Here is a 19,804-nt window from a genome sequence, read left to right as displayed (position 1 = left end):
TCCCACAAAGATCCCATGTCACATGTCCTCGTCTTAACTTAGTGAGAAAAGACAATTGACTTTGAAATATAGACGGTTCATAACATATAAATAAGTTAATTAATCATAGAAATTGTAATACATAATCGAACTATAAAGTTATAAAGAAAGTTATAAAGACATTGATGAATTGTAAAGTTATAAAAGTTGTAAACTTACAATAAATTGTAAGGTTACAAACAAAAATTATGAAATCACCAATGAATTAAGAAGTTATAAATGTTCTAAATTTACAAATTAATTATAATATTACATTAAATGTAAAATTATCAATAAACTTTGTAAAATTAAAAAAATTGAAAAATGTTACAATTTATTTTCATGCTTATAAACATATTAAAGTGCATCATGATTTAAAATAAAAAAAAATTAACTTCTTGAAAAATAATCTTCCTATCTCTTCCTTTGTCGCCCTCAAAATTCAAAATCTCTAGCACAAAGCTAGAAGGACATGCATGTGTTATGGAATGTTTCGCACTTGTAAAACCAAGGTAAAGTAAAAAGAATATCTTACTTGTTTATGAATTCATGCAGCCACATGTAAAGATTAATACTAAGGTAAAGTAAGAAGAATATTTTAATTGTTATTTATGAATTCATTCCTCCACAAGTGATATTTCAAGTTTTTTAATTAAAAACACAAAAAGGATGGAACTTATTAGGTTTATAAAAAATAAAAATCTAAATGTATCACCCACCTTATCATAACCATAATCAATAACATCTAATGGATGGAATCAATAAGAAAGTTTGGACATGCCCCAAGCCGCCTACCTTTGTTCCTACACGTTTAATAAAGTAAGATCATGTTAGTTCGATTTCTGAGAAGCTAAAACTCCTTTTTTAAGCTCAATAAGAGCTTTTATATCCAATTGATAAATTTTATTTAAAGAACTTTTGACTTAACAATGAGCTTAATATGGAAGCCAGAAAAATGTTACTTGTAGAAGCTTTACTTTAGCTTATATAATCATTTCATGTTTAATATACCTTTTACAATACCAATATTGTCCCTTAAAAATTGTCTTTAGCTTCCACTCAAAGCCTAAAACAAGAAGCTATTCCAAATGAGGGTGAAATCTAATAGGAAATGCACTTCATGAAAAATCAAACATAAAGTTTATTTTGTTCTTTATTACTTACTCATCAACCGTTCCATGTTCATCTTTGGAAACCTGAGATAAGAAAAATATGGTTACTTCACCCTGAAAACCAAAAGTAGAGAAGTGGGTTTCCTCCTGGTCAATAAAAGTAAGGTGAACAAGATATCTTGCTGAATCACCTTGGGTGAAGGTGTGGTTTATGATATACCAGAAAAATCTGTATGGAACACAATCCTGCATCAGAATAATAAGCCAAAACTTCTTTACATGAGGGGAAAAAGAAAGGAGCAAAGGCACTATATGGTAGATGATTATAGAGCAACACAATTCAGTGGGGGAAACTAGGATTCTCAATAAATGGACTTATCATTCAATTTGATCCAAAAATAGAAAACCCCTCCAGTCCCTGTAGCCTGCCATATTCTGTGTGGGATAGCATCAAGCTCTCTCAAGGAGTTGAGCTCTGGCTCATTGGCTCCAAACCAAAAAAAAACTGTTTGACAGGGACACCGGGACCCTTGGCAAAGTTTAGCCAAGGCTGTGGGTCGCAAATCTACTGAGGAGGTGAAGCAACAGTATGAGATCCTTATTTGGGATCTCAAGCATATAGAATCAGGTCGTGTTCCTATTCCCAGCAACAAGTAGTGGAAGCAATGATATTGGTGAGTTGTGATGTTCAGCATTGCTTCTTTATGATTCATTTTGTTCTAAAATTGAAGAAAGCATACAACAGAAACATAAGAGGAATGGACTAGAAGTGGAGAGCCGTTATTTCTGATGTCTAGGACTGCTATCTCACTTTGTCTCTATTCTGCTCAAAAACTATCAATGAAGCAGAAGTTTCACTTGGACCCAGAATTTTCAAATACTTAAATGTGTGTGCAACTCTGTTGGTGTATTTTAAGGATTTTCTCTTTTGCTAACTATGAAATAGAGCCTACTTCAACAAAATGGGAATATATCTAAGTTCACTTAAGTTAGATTGCTAAGCTCATATAATTGGAAATTTGGAAGCATTATCTCAATTAATTGAAAGATAAAATTAGAATTTACAATCAAAGGCATACCCAATTTTATGCAGGGTTTGTTCTCATCCTTAAAACAAATGGATTGTACACCAGCCTCTCCTTATGGCAAAAGGAACCACCTACAAAATAAAGGGATTGATGTGAACATAACATTTGCAATGTACCAGATATACATGACTAGAAAATATGAAGGGGATGACATTCCCAGATTTTAGACTCATCATACGTACTCTCTGCTAAGAGGACGCTCCAGAGCATCATCAACTTCAAGCCATCTCCATAATTGGTCATTTGCCCTTATCAACTGTTGACTAAATATTAGCTTTCAGACAAGATCACAATTTAAAAATTAATGCAACACAGTGAATCATATGTGAAATGGTTCTAAAATGACAATGCTGAATTCTTAGCACTTCAGCAACATACTTCATCCGAGAGTCTGCAACATGATGGCCTCCCTTCAACCTTTGAGCTGCAAAAGCAATGCAATTTCATCACCAGTAATCTGCACAGGAACAACCTCCATCTCCAAAACAATGGAAACGGTTAGCATCTCGAACAATTATCACCCTGTTTGTGACCTTCGAGATGAGTTTCACAGCAGAATGACAATCAACACACATCCTAAGGTTCTTAATGACACGGATAGGTGCTCCGGAAGGTGTTTTCATAAGGCCATATGCTATTGCCAGCTTCTCACTGTGATAACTAACATACTCTCGTTTTTGTTCATCTTCAACATCATGGAATACTGCAGCAATATCTGGCACATACCCCATTGGTCTTATCATAGTTAATAATTCCTGAACCTTCTCATAAATCTGATTCGACTCTGGGTGCGTCTTGCCTTCTGAAACAAAGACATGGATACTATTTCTTATCTCTATCCAGCTTGCCCCAGGTTCCTTCTTGACATTCCTTTCTCTCATTAATTTTCGAATCTTCACAACCCCATCCCATCTCTTTACCTTGGCATACATGTTAGATAACAGGATATATGCTCCCACATCACCAGGATCCATCTGTAAGACTAATTCAGCCACCTTCTTCCCCAGACCATAATTCTGATGGACATGACAAGCACTGAGCAAAGTTCGCCAAGCAACAACATCCCATTTAACTGGTGTAGACTTCATAAAATTTTCAGCTTCATCAAGTCGTCCAGCCTTACACAGAAGCCCAACAATACAAGTATAGTGCTCCACCCCAGGTTCAATGCCTGTCTGTTTCATTAACTGATTCAAATAGTAGAAACCTTCCTGCACTGAACCCAAATGGGCACAAGCAGAAAGAACCCCAACAAAAGTTACATAATGAGGACACTCTTTCGCAGCTAACATTTCTTGAAACACAACTAGAGCTTCTCTACCAAGCCCATGATGGGATAGTCCACATATCATTGCATTCCAAGTGATTGAGTCTCGATATATCATCTCCAAGAACACTTTATGTGCAGCTTCAATGCTGCCACTCTTTGAGTACATATTAATCATAGCATTTCCAACAATAATATGGCCCTCAAAACCTGACTTCTTGATACATGCATGTAATAGCTTCCCATGTCCCAGTGCAGATATACCTGCACAGGAGTTCAGCAATACAGCAAAAGTATACTCGTTAGGCAGCAGACCGTCAACTTCCATTTCTGGAAAGAAATTCAATGCTTCCTCAAAGCACCCATTTTGAGAGTAAGCAGCCAAGATTGCCGTCCATGAGACCACATTCTTAGTTTGCAGCCTATTGAAAACTTTCCTTGCATTCAAAATGTTACCACATTTTCCATACATATCTATGATTGCACTACTAACAAAGCTATCATACTCAACCCCTGTCCTGAACATTCGGCAGTGAACCTGCGAGCCCAATCTCAGATCTTTAAGATGAGAGCAGAGGCCAAAAGCAGTAACATAAGTGACATTGTCCCACACAATGCACTCATCCACCATCCTATCCAAAACTTCCAATGCCTCACTTGGATACCCATTTTCCAAAAGTCCATTTATAATTATATTATAGGAAAAAACATCCAATCCAGGCACTTCATACCAAACACTCATAGCCCCTTTCACATCTGACCGCCTTGAGTACATACAAATAAGTGCATTCTTTACATACTGATGAAACACCAATCCAGATTTCAAAGCATACCCATGACACTGCCAACCCTCTACGACCTGTCCACTATCAGAACAAGAAGAAATAATAGTAGCAAATATATACTCATTCGGGCGCATATAATCCACTGAAATCATAGTCTTGAACAATCTAAGAACCTCCAACACAAGCCCATTATGGAAATATCCTGCCATCAAAGCACCCCAAGAGACTACATTTCGCTTGCGCATTCCGTCAAATAGTATGCGGGCGACCATAATTTGATCACATTTTGCATAAAGATTGATGAGAGAGTTGACTTGAACTATGTTGTCTTTGGTGGCCTGATTGGTTATGATCAAATGGGCATGGATCATTTTACCAAACCTTAAGTTCTTGGTATCAGCTGATACTTTTAAGAGTTGAATGGTGTGCTCAAGAGGGTGCCCCACTGTACTTGATTTCAATAGAAATGGCTTGTGAGTGGGTGCTAGCAGTCTCAAAGTAGACATTGCTAGACCTAACAACTGAAGCGAGCCCCAACAGCTTATTTTTTATTCTCAGTTTGTATTTCGAGCTGTCTCCCTTTCTTTTTCTTTGACATTTACTCTGGCTTCCACTTATTTTTCTTGGAAGAAGCGAATTGAAGGAGAGGTCTACTCAATTAGCAATTAAAAAAAACCCATAGAAACAAATCCCAACCCATAAAATGTTTGTCCCAGCCGACTCCCAGGTAATTCTGAATCATGGAGACAGGTGGTCGCTTTCTATGAGCATTAATAAACACCACCGTCTATCATTTTGGCAGTGGTGGCCCCGGCGGCGGAGGGGGCGTTAGAGTCAGCGACTGTTGGATCTGGGGTTTGGTTGTGGGGGTTTCGCCTAGCAAAACCAAGGGGAAAAATGTTGAAATTAAAAAAGAACAAATAAAATAATAAATAAAAAATGGGAAAGAATCTGAATTTTATCATTATTGGAATAATGGATTAAAAGGATGAAAGATGTGATATAGATGAAAACTAATTGATTAAAAGGAATGAAAGATCCTAAATTTGCAATGTATTGAATTCCGGATGGATTCAACTTCATTAATAATTAAACGAGTTAGGAATTAAAATTAATTTTAAAAGGTATTTTAATAAAAAACATTATTCTTTAATTTTTAATACATATAAAGTAATAAAACATTACTTTTTAATAAAATAAATTTATAAAAATTTATATTAAATAACTTTTTAAAGATGAGATCAATTGACCACCCCATTTAACCTTTTTAGGATGAAACTTATTTTAGGGCATTGTCGTTCCTATTTTCAATAGCAAAATTTTATTTGAAAATTTAAATATAAAAAACAGTCTCTCTTTTACTAAATTTTGCAGACTTATATACAGTGGAAAAGCTTATAAGATATTTTTAATATTTTTAATTGCCAGAAGTTGGGGGGGAAAACCTAAAACTTAACATCAAATTGTCATATGGCCATGGCAACCAAAATTTCCTCAGAGGAAAAACTAAACCTACAGTTGCACGTGGAACACTTTAAGCTCAAGAGAAACCTGGCTTTGACAGGCATATTATGTAAGATATGCCACTGCTAATATTTATTTTTTTCTGTTGGTCGGATCCTACTCATGCTCCAAGACGTATGATTCCCGGTCGGCATCTCACTCCTAGGCAACGCCCACCAAATCTTGAAGAACAAATCCTACCTTCAGAACCTCTTCTTCCCATACTCCGTGCGCGGGAGTATGGGAGCCACCCTTTCAAGAAGTGAGCAAGCTTAAACTCTGGCATGGGAATTTCCTCCTCGTCTTCTGTTCCATCACCATCACGCTGCCTTGATCCTGCAAACAACCTTTTATTATAATGGTATTAGTTCCATTTCTCAGGATTATAGTTTCAGAAACGTATATAATGATTTCAGGATACTATGCTACAAAAGAAAAATCCAAGGGGTTCGGTCATCACACAATACAGGTTGAAGGATTCAGTGGGATCATTCCACCTCTCAAAACCATGTTGCCATCCTGAATTTCGGCCCGAAAAGGGAAGATGAAGAGCAGGAGTTGGACCTCATGGAATGTTTTTAGTAAAAATTTGTGTATGGTGTTATGACTTGTGTCATCCAAATGATGCACGAGATGTACTTTTCTTTGCCACCGGTCATGTAGTAAACAACATCCTTTGTCTAGTCTCACAAAGAACCCATCAATCTGCTTTGTGACTTAGCATGGGGGCCAGAACAAAGATCCCATCTCGAATATATCAAAATCTCTAAGGCCTACTTGAAATGGCCAACTATTTTAGACAATGAGTGAATGCCACAATTCATAAAACAGTATCACGCAGCAGAGTTTATTGTGTGTACATGTGCATGCCTGTGTACATGTATATTGCAATGACAAAGAAGACAAACAAAGAAATTTCTTACATCTGGGACTGTCTGCAGGCAACACTCTCTTTTTTAGGTTGTTTCTTCTTAGAATTACGGTCAGTTGTTATATGCTGAATAAATTGAAGCTGCACATCCCAAGCAAGAAAATGTCTTAGAAAGTTGCTAGGAGCAACTCAAATCCAAGAAAATACAAGAATATAACGGTAACACCCCTAAATAGGACTAGGGAAAAGAAGAGAACACAATACAGATTCAGGAATGTGATCACATCCCGAAACATAGAAGATTGGGAAAAGGCGATTTTTCTCTTTTGTGATAAAACATTAAGGATCCATTGGTACCCAGGAATAAGAAGGGAATAGAAATGGAAATGGAGGTAAATTATAAAACCATGTGAAAAAGAAATCAAAACCCTAACAACTATGACTTTTGGTTCCCATTAAAATGAAATCTGAATCTACTCCTGTTTCTAATAAGTAATTTAAACACAATAATGAATAGGCAATACAAGGATTTTTCATTCTCATTTCTTATTCCATCATTACAAACATGTCCTACAAGTTATGTCATAAAAGCAGAAGATTCACAAGTCTAAAGAAAGGCTCAACCATTCAAAAGATTAATGCAGAATCTCAAAAGTAAAAAAAGAAAAAAAAGAGGGAAGTGAGTGTGGATGTTTGGTGGAGAGAGAGAGAGAGAGAGAGAGAGGGTTTGGGTGTGTTGGGGGTTGGGGTGTCTGTGTGTGAGATTCTCTCCTTAACCACAAAAGATAAAAGAATTACCACAAATTTTTATCTAGCTCATGCGATATTCTAATTATTGGTCCAAAAAATGATGATGCCACCACCTTGGCTAGTGGTACCACAACAGGGTTACAGGAGTAGCAACCACATCTGAGAATAATGCCCAAAAAAAGGGGGCCTGCAGCATGATGTCAATTCACTTTGGCAATAATTATTAAAGAACTTCAATCACTGACATTGTAACATCCATCTAGGATACTTTCTAAGGGTTTATTAAATTGTTGGTTGAGTCACTAGCATTTGTTGTGAAATGCAAATTATATATATATATATATATATATATATATATATATATATAAAATCAGCCTGAAGATCATGTTTTTTTCCCTTAAGGGGGTACTTTATCTATATTTTTTTAATGAAAATTCTAACAAATTAGGAAAACAAAAGATAATGCAGGATGGTAGTTACTGTACATCACATTTAGCACCTACTTTCGCCAAACTTTTCAAATGAATATTTGATGATGACCTAAACTGAACCTAATAAACATGTTGAAAGGCAAAACCAATATAACCAGTTATGTTGCTAAGGAGCTACAGTCAGAAGATTCCCAACATAGTCAGGGGTCAAAATTCATTTTGAAACTTTCACATGCGATTCATACAGAAAATACATCGATATTTGATGCCACAAATTTAGTCAAGCAAAAGAGAATCAGTTCAATGACAGCTTCAAATATGCAAATACATACCCATCCAGAAAAGTGTATCTACTCTTCATAAGCCCAGCATGAAAATGTAACCCTCAGTTTGTAAATATCAAAAGCAATGGACTGTGCTAGATATTAAATTCTTATTGGGTTCCACTTCATATGAGAATAAAAAGTAGCACTAACCTGATCACCATCCTGAATCCCAACATCTCGAATATGTGCCTTATCATTCACTAGCTTCTGTCCTTCATAGCATAAGCAGAAATGCCCCCACACATGTGACCTGCACGTATATCAGATTTACATGTAGGAAAAGACAAAAATTTAACCAAGAAAATCTTTTTTTTTTCTTTTGGTTATAAAATAGCAATTTGTTCAAGTTCAGAACATGAGGAACCCCTCTACTGCACATCAAGAAATTATGAAGCATATTAATTCAATTTAACCTAGGAGATCAACCCATACAAAAAAATATAAAGCAAATATCATCGATATCTATATCTATATATATATATATATTCTAGAATTGTAATCATTTAAGATATGCTTCTAAAGTGGTCTACTGCACAAAGCTGGGCAATTCAAACTACCTTGTTTAACCTGAGGATAAAAGAGATAATGCTTGGCCTTATGTTGTATAAGTTCTTTTATGAATTAAAAGGGAGAAGTTATTTGTAAACCCAAATTGCGTTAATCAAATATGATCATACCATGAAATGTTTTCTTCATCTTCGTTTGTTGACAAACTAAAAACTTCCTCTATTGCTTGTTTGAGTTCTGCTACTTTAGCATTCCTTGCAACCTGAACATCTGCACAATCAAAATTTTAATCCAAACAATTCAACATAGAACCCACATGTTCTTTAAAATATTAGGTGCATAACCCACATGTTGCTTAAATTTTTAATGTTCTGATTTTCAAAAATTTTGTAGTATAGAATCATATTAAGAAAAACAGAATGAAAGTTCTGTCCAATAATGGACATGGGAATTATTTTTTGGAATTAAACTTATTTTAAAAAAAAAAAAAGAAAAGAAGAAAGGACATGGAATTTGCATTAGAAAAGCATTTTCCGAAGAGATTTCTGGACAATGGGCCAGCCATTTCAGGATAAGGCTCCTGCTGTTCTGACATCTTATAATCGTCTTCCCAGTCTAATCATTGATCGGAGTCACCACAAATCAAGGGTACCACTGCAAATGGAGTGGGCAATAGAGGTGGAAAACATCAAATTAGAGAAAATCTTTCCTATTGAAAAACACATGCCTTTGGTAAGAAACAATAAGAGCTATTTTCCTGATAGAAATGGTTATTTGGGTGTTGCAGAGAAGAATGGGAGTAAGTGATTGGAATTAAAGTGGAGGAGGGAGAATCTCCTCATTGAGCTTAAACAACATCTTATTCAACTTCTTTTCAATTTCTAGTTTTCTAAATAACATTTTTATTGAATTTAACTTTCATTCACTTTGTCCTTAAAGTGTAATAGAGCATTAACAATCCTTCAATACTATGGAAGAAAGTTCAAATATTTCCATGAGCAAACAGAACAATAACTATATGACATGAAGAAGATGCTCTCTGCTCTTAACTCCAAGAGTAATCATCTCCTTAAAAGTGTGGAGCAAATGCGAAGAGAGACCAAGGAGGCTCAATCCTTGGATTTGATTTTGAGAAACAAACACAGCTCCAATCCAAGGGATAGAGAATTTAATCCAACAATTATTTCTCAAACCATAAGGATGGAGTTTCCTCAATTTAATGGAGAAGATCCATCACAAAGACATTATCATGCAAAGGTATTCTTCTATTCTCATCAAAATCCATTGCAGCAAGTCAAAATCACATCCTTTCATGACTCACCAATGTTTCAAACTGAGGATTCCCATAGGTATTTGACTTGGCTCAACTACAGGAAGAAAGGTGTACCGTTATATGACAAGGAAACCAACAAACTTCTGCTAGATCAACCCAAACATATAGTCATCATAAAAAGAGGATTAAGGGGCATTGCTACAAACCGAAAAAGTTGTTTTTGGTGGAAGGTCACCACAAAGATTACTTTCAAACTAGACTTAAGCAAGGCTTCTTGATTTCTAACATTGATGACAATGTCAAAGTTAAGGGGATGGGATGATAGGAAGAATATGAAGAGGTGATATTCTGGGAGAAAATAAAGGTGGAGATAGAGAAATTTCCTCGCTAAGAATATTAACTTCTCTAAATTATATTTTTGTTAATGCAAAATGTTGAGAGTAGTTTTAGAAACATTTGTTACCCTCACATGTACACTAGCTCAAGGCATGAAGAGAATCAAGCTCTATGTTAGAAGCAATTACAACTGATTGTATAGGTGTTGTAAACTTTTACACAAATATATGAAAAGAAACAAGAAGGCTACAATATTTTGATCCTTATTCACTCTCTACTCTCTCTCAAATATTTCCCTATTTTCTTTGAATCCAATAATGGTATCAAAGCGCCATGAGACTAGCATCGCAACTCCTACCATATCCACCATCACAATTCCTACCATAACCACAAATCTAGCAACAACGCCATCCTCCTTTGTTAGTCCTATTTCAGTTGTTTCTAATCCCAACATCACTCTACTAACCAAGTTGGCGAGAGGTAATTACGACCTCCAATGTGTGATCTATCATTCCCATGATTGTTTCTAGTGTCATGACCTCCCTTAAGAGCACTGACTATTGTAAAATTGGAAGTGACATTTTGTAGATTAATTTGCGTGCAAGAATTCAACTGCTCAATACGAGTTTCATGATTATGCAACATTGCAAAAACTTTTGATAGAGTGAATGTTTATTTATCGTGTTGTATGTGACAACCACCAAATCATATTCTTATCCAACATCAGACAACAAATTCATTACAGGATCCTTATCGGTAAGAGTTGCTTCAGATGCAACAAGATTGTTTGCAATCTACTTGATCTCGCCAATGTAATCAACTATTGAGAGAGAGTCTTTTTTAGTTGTTTGCATTTGGATTCTCAACTAAAGTATCCTTGCCTTTAAAGGAGAGGCACAGAGATGTTCCAGAGCTTCCCAAACTAGTTGTGAAGTGTTACAACCCACAATTTGACCAACAACATCTTTTGAGATTGAGGCAATCCTATCTCTTCTAATAAAAATGTTTACAATTTATCATTTGATTAATGCTAGAGGAATTTACCTTTAGCACTGATAAGATCATCTAAGCAAGGTTTCACTCCAGCGGTAAAACCATCAATACCATACCCTATAAGAATAGGAAGGATATGTGACCTTGACCATGACCAACTTGCCAAATCTATGGTTGACAAGGCATATTGCAATAAACTGCTACTATTAGTTTGATCAAGTTTTTTTTTTCAATTTCCTCAAAGTAATTCAATGGCTTCAATGGTTGCTTCCCCTAATACAGTAGTAAATCCATCTTGGTACTTCAACAGTGTGCATTGAACCATGTGACCCAACCTAAGCATCGAATTTGATTATAATGGTCTTGACAAGCTTACTATGGGCAATGGTCACGTTTTGTGCATTCAAAATGTTAGTTATTCTTCACTACCTTCTTTCTTTAAAACCTTGCATCTTAGAATTTTCTTTTATTTACTTTTCTTTTTTCTTTTTGATTAGAAACAATAATATAGTGTATATTGATCTTAGAAATATGTTGCATTGTGTCTTGAAATTACAAAAGATCTCTTGAGCATTTCTAAGATTGCTGCCGATAATAATGTTTATGTTGAGTTTCACAAGAATCATTGTTTTGTGAAGGACAAGAGCTTGAGGAATGTTTTGCTCCATGGTTCAATTAAAGATGGCCTCTATCTATCATCTGATACAACCTAGTTTCATTCCCAATCATGCCATAGCCACACCAAGAGTTATTACCTTTTCTACCAGTTTATCAGTTGATGTTGGTCATAATTTTAATCAAGTCTCAAGAGTTTGTTAAATTAAATAAACTTGATGTATGGCACTAGAGGTTGGGACACCCCTCCCTACAAGTACTCAAGTCTATTTTAAAATTTTGAAATGACTCCTTTTTTAGTGATGAAAACTTATCTCCAAGTTTTTGTATTTCATGTCAGTTTGGAAAAAATCATGCTTTCCCATTTTTCCCAGCCCTAACCAAAACCACTGCACCTCTTTAGTTGATTCACACCGACTTGTGAGGGCTTTCCACTATAAAATATACCTTTTTTCGATGGCTATACTAGATTTACTTGGATTCATCTGTTGAAAGCTAAATCTGATGCGCTAAATGTTTTTCTTCTCTTCGAGCTGTTTGTTGAAAAGCAATTTGGTTTGCCCTTTAATGCTTTATAATCAGATAGCGGTGGATAATTCATGCCTTTTCTTCCTATTCTTCTTAAACATAGGATTCATTTTTTTCTACATTCTAAAAAATTGCCATCCCTTCAACTTTGGAAATTATCTAAAAGTTGTACATGAAACTGCCAAAGTTTCAAATGTGTTTGCCAATTTTATTTTGAAAATGATAATTACCTTTTCTTTTTCCTTTTCATTCTCACTACCTTCTCACAAAGGAAAAGAATTCTCTTTGCAAAAAGGTTCTCCTAATGGCTCATCCAGGTGACAAAAAGGCATGCTGAATAACTCCAAACTAAATAGGAAACATTTATGATTTATAAACAGTACCCTGTCATAAGACGTATTAAAAAAGAGTGATTCATACACATCACCAAGACAAATAAGCCGATTTGCTTCTCCTAATGCACACATGCTATAAATAACTCTGATTTTCTAAATCTTCAATTGTTATGCCATTGAATATTTTGAAAAGCATTTCAAAAGCCATGAGAATGTGAAGCATTTTTCTTTCACAAACACCCCGTCCATTTTGCTCCCAAACAAACAAAACAATGGGAAAGAAACAAAAACAAAAACACAACCAAACAACAAAGCAAAATGTAGCAACTGAGGTTTGCTCGGAAAAAGGACTCTGGTATGAAACCAAAAACAAAACCTAAGAAACAAAAAAAAAAAAAAAAACTAAACTAAACTAAACTAAAATCAAAGAAGTTACCAAAAGAAGTGCCATCCAGTTTGAGAATAGAAAGCTTATACAGATCGAGAGAAAGCTTTCGATACGAGAGGTTTCCGTCAATCGGCAACAACGAACTCAAAGACCGACAAAGCACAGAATAACCGCCTCCACCGCCACTATCACATCCTCCTCTACGCCTACCTACCTCCCCACCGCTTTGCATAATCTTCTCAACTTCAAAACCCTACCTTTCCAATACACAAAATGGAGCCCTAACTCTCTGCCTTTCGAAACCAGTGTCAAGAGTGTGTCTGCAGAGAAGGAAAACATTTGGGAATTGTTATCGTTATTGTTTGTGAGTACAAATCGGAAACCGTTATTTTCTCGTGCCAGAATAGAGACGCTCGCGTGTAGTTTCCAATGAGGGTACTCGCTGAAAGGGGATGACACGTCCACGTGTTGGCTTGCTGATCTCGGCAGTGGGCCGTTTTTGTTACAAGGAGCGTGTATCTTCTTTTATCTACAACATCGCTTACGGATTGACCAAGGTTTTTGTTCTTTTAAATGCTCGTCTTTCCGATTCAGAACTTCAACGGCTAGAAATTTTATGGGCCGAAATGTCATGGTAATGGGCCGAGCTGGGGCCGGATAACCCATTTGTGGATAATCCAACTACTAAAGTGCTTTCTTAAAAAATTTCAATCAAAATTTTTTTTATTTAATATGTAAAAATATTTTTAATTTCTGAAAAAATTCTCCTCATGCATAGACGTATTTTCCATTATGATTTAACAATAAAATAAAGTGCTATTAGAAATAATAAATAAAAGAGAAACATTTCAATAAATAACAAATTCGAAAAATCACTCAAACTATTTAGAAAAATAATCATTAATCAAGTAATTAAAAAAAGTCATCAAATCATAAACATGGAATTAGATGACCCTATGATCATAAGAAATACGGCCCTTCCCCACTCTTACATCAATGATCCTAGATCAAACATATGACATTACTTTAAAGGATAATCGAGACCACTCCCTCTAAGTCTATGATCTAGACTCAATGAAGATAACTAGCACACTAACAATGAAGTCTTTAGAACATATTTAGCAAACCTCTAGAGGGTAAAATCGATATAGTAGTAGGGATAATGATGAAACATTAAGATAAGACCCCAAGCTATACAACAGAATAAATCATTGAGAAGAGGAAATTCTTAAAGGAATCATAAGAGGTAAAATCTTAAGAGAATCTAAAGGAATGAAATTTAAGTAAACTTAGTCCTTACCTTGAAATGCAATGATGTTATGTTTTCTAATCAAAAGTTTGGTCTTAAAAACGCTAAAAGATGAATTTGAAATACCAACATGAAATTATGAATGTCCATCCTAGGCTTAGCTTGAGTGGGAGCTTTTGAAACCCATTGGATATTTTTTTCCTATTAAGTACAATTTTGTCTCTTAATGTTTTAAATTTAATCACAAACTTGCTAATTTGCTTGTGAAACTCTTCAAACTTCCTAATGTGACATCAATCACTAATGTCACCATTCCTATGACAAAAAGTACACATATAATGGTCGTGGTTGGACAATAATAATTACTTTTTTAGCCTTCATAAAATAATCTTTTTATTACTAGGCATGGTAGACTCATTAACATATTCCAAGCCTCTCTTGTCACCAAAAGACTTACCCAAATTTATCATTATTAAAAAAATCTAGTACTTAAGTATATTTCCTCTTTTTATAACTTAAGGCCCTTTCCATTTTTTCAATATCAAGGGTTAAGGATTTATATATATATATATATATATATTTTATCAAGTATAGAGTTTTGTTCAACCTCTAGAAATTTTACCTAATTATTATTGTTATTTTGGATTTTAAGGTGACAATTTCATTAAGAAGTTTGGGGTTTTCATATTTTATTAAGTCATTCAATTCTTTCACCTTTAAAGCCTATTATTTACTTTTAAGGTTTTGACTTTAATTTTTAGGCTTTCTTCAAGAAGAACTTCATAAGCATCATGAATGCTATCAAACTCATATTCACACCTATTATTAGAATTTATATCTTTTATAGGATCAAAATTGAATGGGGACAATAAAAATTATAAAGTTTTCATGTAATCATTCATATTCGTACTTGAGTTTGATGACTCACTTTTACTTGACTCAAAATCGCTTGCTTAATGTTTTTGTGACTAGGACGATCTAGGACCATGTGTCATTGCTATCCATGATAAAAGTAATCAATCTTTTTATTCTTAGATGAAGCTTTTTTCATTTTTTATTTGATTATTTTCAATCATTTTTCCCTTTTTAGAGTTTGGTTTTGAAAAAAAATATATTTTTTTCACACTATTTTCAAAATTTTTAGGTAAGAATGAAAACTCATATGTTAAACATTCATCCTTAAAAACTTCAAGACTTCAAGCTCTTTACCTTCATTCTTAAAAGCTTAAAATGATGCGTACTTAGTGTTGGAGTATAACAATGCCGCTCTTAAACCGATTAATTGGTCACCCAAATAATGGTGTGATGGAATGCTATAAAAGGTTAGTATACCCTCATCGGATACCAATTAGTTTTTGAATGAGATAGTCCAAACCCAATCCAAGAATTGGAATCACAACTAAAGTCATGGGTTCAAGTTTTAAGAATATCATGTTGAGGTATTGAAGATCAAGTAGCATGGCTAGAACCTACATTTGCCTTCACATCGATGATGCAACATCTCCATGCTCCCTAGTAAGTAAATTTGAAGTATAGTGGTCTATTTAATTTAATTCCATACTCCCTAGTAAATAAATTTGAAGTGTGGGGGTCCATTCAATTTAATTTCATACTCTCTTACCTTTCATATTTAAGAAGAATTTCATTTTGTGCGTGGTTCCATAAGTCAATATATTTAAAACAAAGACCAATCAATCTTATATTGAACCCACTCTTTGTCGGTTCATGAGTCAAGATCTTTAAAACGAAGGCCGATCAATCTTACGAATCAATTGACTATATAGCACACCTTTATTAATTATGGAAGATTTCACTCTTTGTGGTTCTATAAGTCAAGATCTTTAAAACAATGACCAATCACTCTTATATTGAACCCACTCTTTATGGTTCCATAAGTCAAGATCTTTAAAACAAAGACCAATCAATCTTATATTAACCATGAATCAATCAACCGTAGAGCACCTTTATTAATTATGGAAGATTAAACACTATTTTTAGCATGAGTCTGGCTAGAACCTACATTTGTCTTCACATATATGATGCAACACCTTTATGGTCCCTAGTAAATACCTTAACAACTTAGGAGATGTGATCAACCACCATGAGCAAACTTTGAAAAAAAATAAATAAATTTTGGGAGTGTTGAGAATGTGTAGAGACAATGGCAGTAAACCACTAAACCCTTGAGTGCAAAATAGCATAATCTATAAACAAATTTATAGGATAAAAACCCTTTAAAAACTATTATTAACAAATACAAATTTGGAAACTTGGAGAAATTGAAAAAAAATTGGAAATGATGCTAGTCCAACATTTAGCATTTAGCACTCTATGCTAGTACTCAAACATTCCAATCAAAATATCATTTTTAAATTTAATTTTCATGTCCAATAAATTACAAGTGTATTATATGTCTTATTTACATTGTTATACTTCAAACAACTCAATTATATTTACCTGATTTGTCCTATTGACATAAAACTTGGGAAGTATGTAAAATAAAAAATAGGAATGCTTGAAACAAAATTGGCAACTTAAATTAATTAGTTTATTACACTAATAATATTTAATTATAAATATTTTTATTTTTTGTAAGGAATTTGATAATGGAGTAAGTATGAAATTTGATATAATTAATCTATAAGATCTACTATTGTTTTTAACTAGAAGACAATCTTCGTCAATTTGAATTTTATGTGAAGTTTTAGATTCAAGAAATTCATGAATTGATTATTTTAAATTGGTTTGAAATACCATGTTTGAATTTGAATGTTCATAATTAAAATTCTCCAAGTGAAAGAGACTACATTGGTAAAATTAATATTACGTATCTCTAAATCAAGAGAGAAAGACACCACTTGTGAATTTAGGAAAATCCTCTAGTGGGAAGGCTACCTAATGCATGAAAGGCAATTTGCTATTTTTATAGGGACTTCCATTTTAAAATAGATTCATGTCAAAACAAAATTTCAATATTATCAAAAGTATATGAATCAAGAGGAGTAATTAAAATTTTGCTTCAAAAATCAACACCTTAACATATTCAGTGGAAATCTGACAGAATCATATTAAAAAATGAATGAGTGTTAGATTGATTTAAATTTTGGCATGATCTAAGAAAAACTAGATATGTAACATGGATTACTATAATTAGTCGTTAAGTTAATTGTCTTGATATTAGCTACTTTTGGTTTATATTATTGTTATTATATTATTCACTCTTGAAAAGTTTCAAAGTCTACTTTGTTATTAATTTGCTTCTCTAGATAATTTTTATGAAAAATTTATATGATGTGAATTCATCTTCATGAGTTTTACTCGAATTATTTATGATTACTATAAACTATTGATCTATGATGATGTTTGAGAGGGATTTGCATGTGAATTGACATGTTTCATATTTGAATTTTGTTCTTGGGATTTTTAGATGAATTTTGTGGATTTTACATCAAGGATGACATTTTTAACATCCAAAAGATAACTTAAGTATTTGGGAAGTTGAAAGAACACGGAAATCAACTTGAAAGCAGGATAGATTACTTCCACCACCCTTCAAGTTGCATTTAACGCTTAGACAATGCTAGTGATGCTTGAGTGTTGCAAGCAATACTTCTAATGCCCTAGCCCTTTTCTTGCATATAAATGAATAGTGTCACTTCTTTCGACATAGATATGCTAGTCTCTCTTGCTTTTTGTCCTTATCTTTGTCATTTTGTGATAAAATTGGGAGAAATTCATTATGATTGCTATTGAGATTTGATTGAGCGTAACTTGATATTGATATTTGATTGAGGATGTTAGGTTGAAATTCTCGATGATATTTTATTATTTGCTATATGGATTGTTTGCTATGTGGATGATGAATTTTACTCTTTAACATAAGATTTATCGATTTTTCTCATACACTATTTTTCATGGGTATTATTGTTGTTTAAGTGTATGTAGCTCATAGGTTTCCATAACTTTGTAGGATTCAAATCAAGACAATTAAAGATTATTGGTTAGGATGTTTGGTTTAGATTTAAATGTTATTGAGTTATATGTAAATTTTGTTTAAGACGGGGGAGGTTATGTAATCATCATTTTATTACAAAATTCTTAGAAGAGATGAGATTATTAGTGTACTAGACTAGTATGTTTAAGTTGGTAATTTTGTTCCAAACGTTAATCTTGGATTCGCACGACTCTATATACTTTTGAGTTTTACATTTACTTTTAAGACTTGGGATTATGAAAAATTCATCAATTATAATATTGAGTAGATAAGTATTATTAATTAAGTTGATTGAGGTATAATAATAAAAATAAGACATCTATTGGATTTATGATTTATCGATCATAAAAATTAAATCAAAAGGGAAATTTTAATTGGATTGCTTGCTTGTGTGCCCATAGAGAATAATCAAATGTCCCTAATAAATGCTCACGTGCCCTTAACAAGTGCTCACGCATGGTTAACGAGCACTTAAACACCTTTAAGGAGCGTCCAAGTGCTTGATGCTTGACTTGCACAATTTTCAAAATTTTTCAATTTCTTCAAATTTCCAAATCCTTTTTCTTTTTTAATACTTAGTTTCTAAATTCCACCGGTCCACCAAGGTTTTTCTCCTATAAGTATGTCAATTGATTGTGTTATTTGGTAGGGACGACAAAGTTTGATACGATTTGTCAATATAACTTGAACCTAACACGTTTTTCATAAGTTTAGATTGAATATAATTGGGTTTAAGTCAAATTTGTGTCAACTTACATAACCCATTTAATAAATAAGTAGGTTTTGGGTCAACCCGTACTACACGAATTTGACCCGTTTAATAATCTTGTTGATTAACATAATTATAATTTTAAATTATTTGACCCATTTTAAATTAGTTTTTAAATAAATAGGTTAATTGAGTTACAAATATATTTGGTTAAAACATTAATCATATAGACTTATATAAGATCTAACTTAACATAATTATTAAATAAGTTAAATCAGTTAGATATATAACATGTTACATGTTTAATAATTAAGTAGTATTTTGGTTTATACTTTTGACATATTATTATTTGGGTTAGGTTTGGGTTGACCTATATAATAGAATGCTTTGATTTTGACACGTCACAAATGACCCACTAATACAAATTGCCACCCCTACTATTTAGAAACCCTATACCCTAGAGTTTATTGTTATTCTCTCTACATAAATCTTATTCAAGTTTGCACGTGGTGGTTGATCGTTCTCTCAAGTTGTTGAGATGTTCACTAAGGAGCATGGAGGTGTTGTGCCACAAACATGATAGACAAGTGTAGGTTTTGGTTAGTATAAGACTTGTGAGAGAGAGCGTCTAAATTCAAGTAAATTGGTATATTTGATTTTTCATAATTAATGAATTTATTCTACGATCGATTGATCCATAATTTTTATATCTACTAGGTTTTTAAG

The 19,804-nt window shown here is 33.6% G+C and overlaps 2 protein-coding genes across 7 annotated transcripts; both read right to left on the bottom strand.

The window, feature by feature from the left end:
- Nucleotides 1-603: 603 nt before the first annotated feature.
- On the bottom strand, nucleotides 604-5,131 carry LOC117921695 (pentatricopeptide repeat-containing protein At5g39680). 6 transcript variants are annotated; one of them, XM_034839651.1, is made up of 7 exons: nucleotides 2,597-5,131; nucleotides 2,401-2,474; nucleotides 2,210-2,289; nucleotides 1,322-1,376; nucleotides 1,183-1,214; nucleotides 1,030-1,097; nucleotides 604-821 (listed from the first exon to the last, which is right to left on the bottom strand). In XM_034839651.1, exon 1 carries the CDS (start codon nucleotides 4,774-4,776, stop codon nucleotides 2,665-2,667), a length of 2,112 nt encoding a protein of 703 aa, XP_034695542.1. In that variant the 5' UTR covers nucleotides 4,777-5,131; the 3' UTR covers nucleotides 604-821; nucleotides 1,030-1,097; nucleotides 1,183-1,214; nucleotides 1,322-1,376; nucleotides 2,210-2,289; nucleotides 2,401-2,474; nucleotides 2,597-2,664. The 6 variants fall into 6 exon arrangements, with proteins under 6 accessions (XP_034695542.1, XP_034695541.1, XP_034695544.1 ...); XM_034839650.1 differs by having other exon boundaries at nucleotides 1,030-1,084; XM_034839653.1 differs by having other exon boundaries at nucleotides 1,030-1,214; nucleotides 2,401-2,481.
- Nucleotides 5,132-5,610: 479 nt separating this feature from the next.
- On the bottom strand, nucleotides 5,611-13,598 carry LOC117921682. Its single transcript, XM_034839636.1, has 5 exons — nucleotides 13,175-13,598; nucleotides 8,829-8,928; nucleotides 8,302-8,401; nucleotides 6,697-6,785; nucleotides 5,611-6,120 (listed from the first exon to the last, which is right to left on the bottom strand). Exons 1-5 carry the CDS (start codon nucleotides 13,356-13,358, stop codon nucleotides 5,895-5,897), a joined length of 699 nt encoding a protein of 232 aa, XP_034695527.1. The 5' UTR covers nucleotides 13,359-13,598; the 3' UTR covers nucleotides 5,611-5,894.
- Between the last annotated feature and the right edge of the window lie 6,206 nt (nucleotides 13,599-19,804).

This window comes from Vitis riparia, chromosome 9 (assembly GCF_004353265.1).
Source record: "Vitis riparia cultivar Riparia Gloire de Montpellier isolate 1030 chromosome 9, EGFV_Vit.rip_1.0, whole genome shotgun sequence".
Lineage (NCBI taxonomy): Eukaryota > Viridiplantae > Streptophyta > Magnoliopsida > Vitales > Vitaceae > Vitis > Vitis riparia.
The sequence above is the reverse complement of the archived record's forward strand: the minus strand, read 5'-3'. Positions and strand labels throughout refer to the sequence as shown.

Bases quoted from the DNA above. Each gene is read 5' to 3' on its own strand.
- LOC117921682 (XM_034839636.1), bottom strand. From the start codon at position 13,358: ATGCAAAGCGGTGGGGAGGTAGGTAGGCGTAGAGGAGGATGTGATAGT. The intron at 8,929-13,174 runs GTAACTTCTTTG...TTGATTGTGCAG, and splicing joins ACTGGATGGCACTTCTTTTG to ATGTTCAGGTTGCAAGGAAT. The intron at 8,402-8,828 runs GTATGATCATAT...ATATACGTGCAG, and splicing joins GATGAAGAAAACATTTCATG to GTCACATGTGTGGGGGCATT.
- LOC117921695 (XM_034839653.1), bottom strand. From the start codon at position 4,776: ATGTCTACTTTGAGACTGCTAGCACCCACTCACAAGCCATTTCTATTG.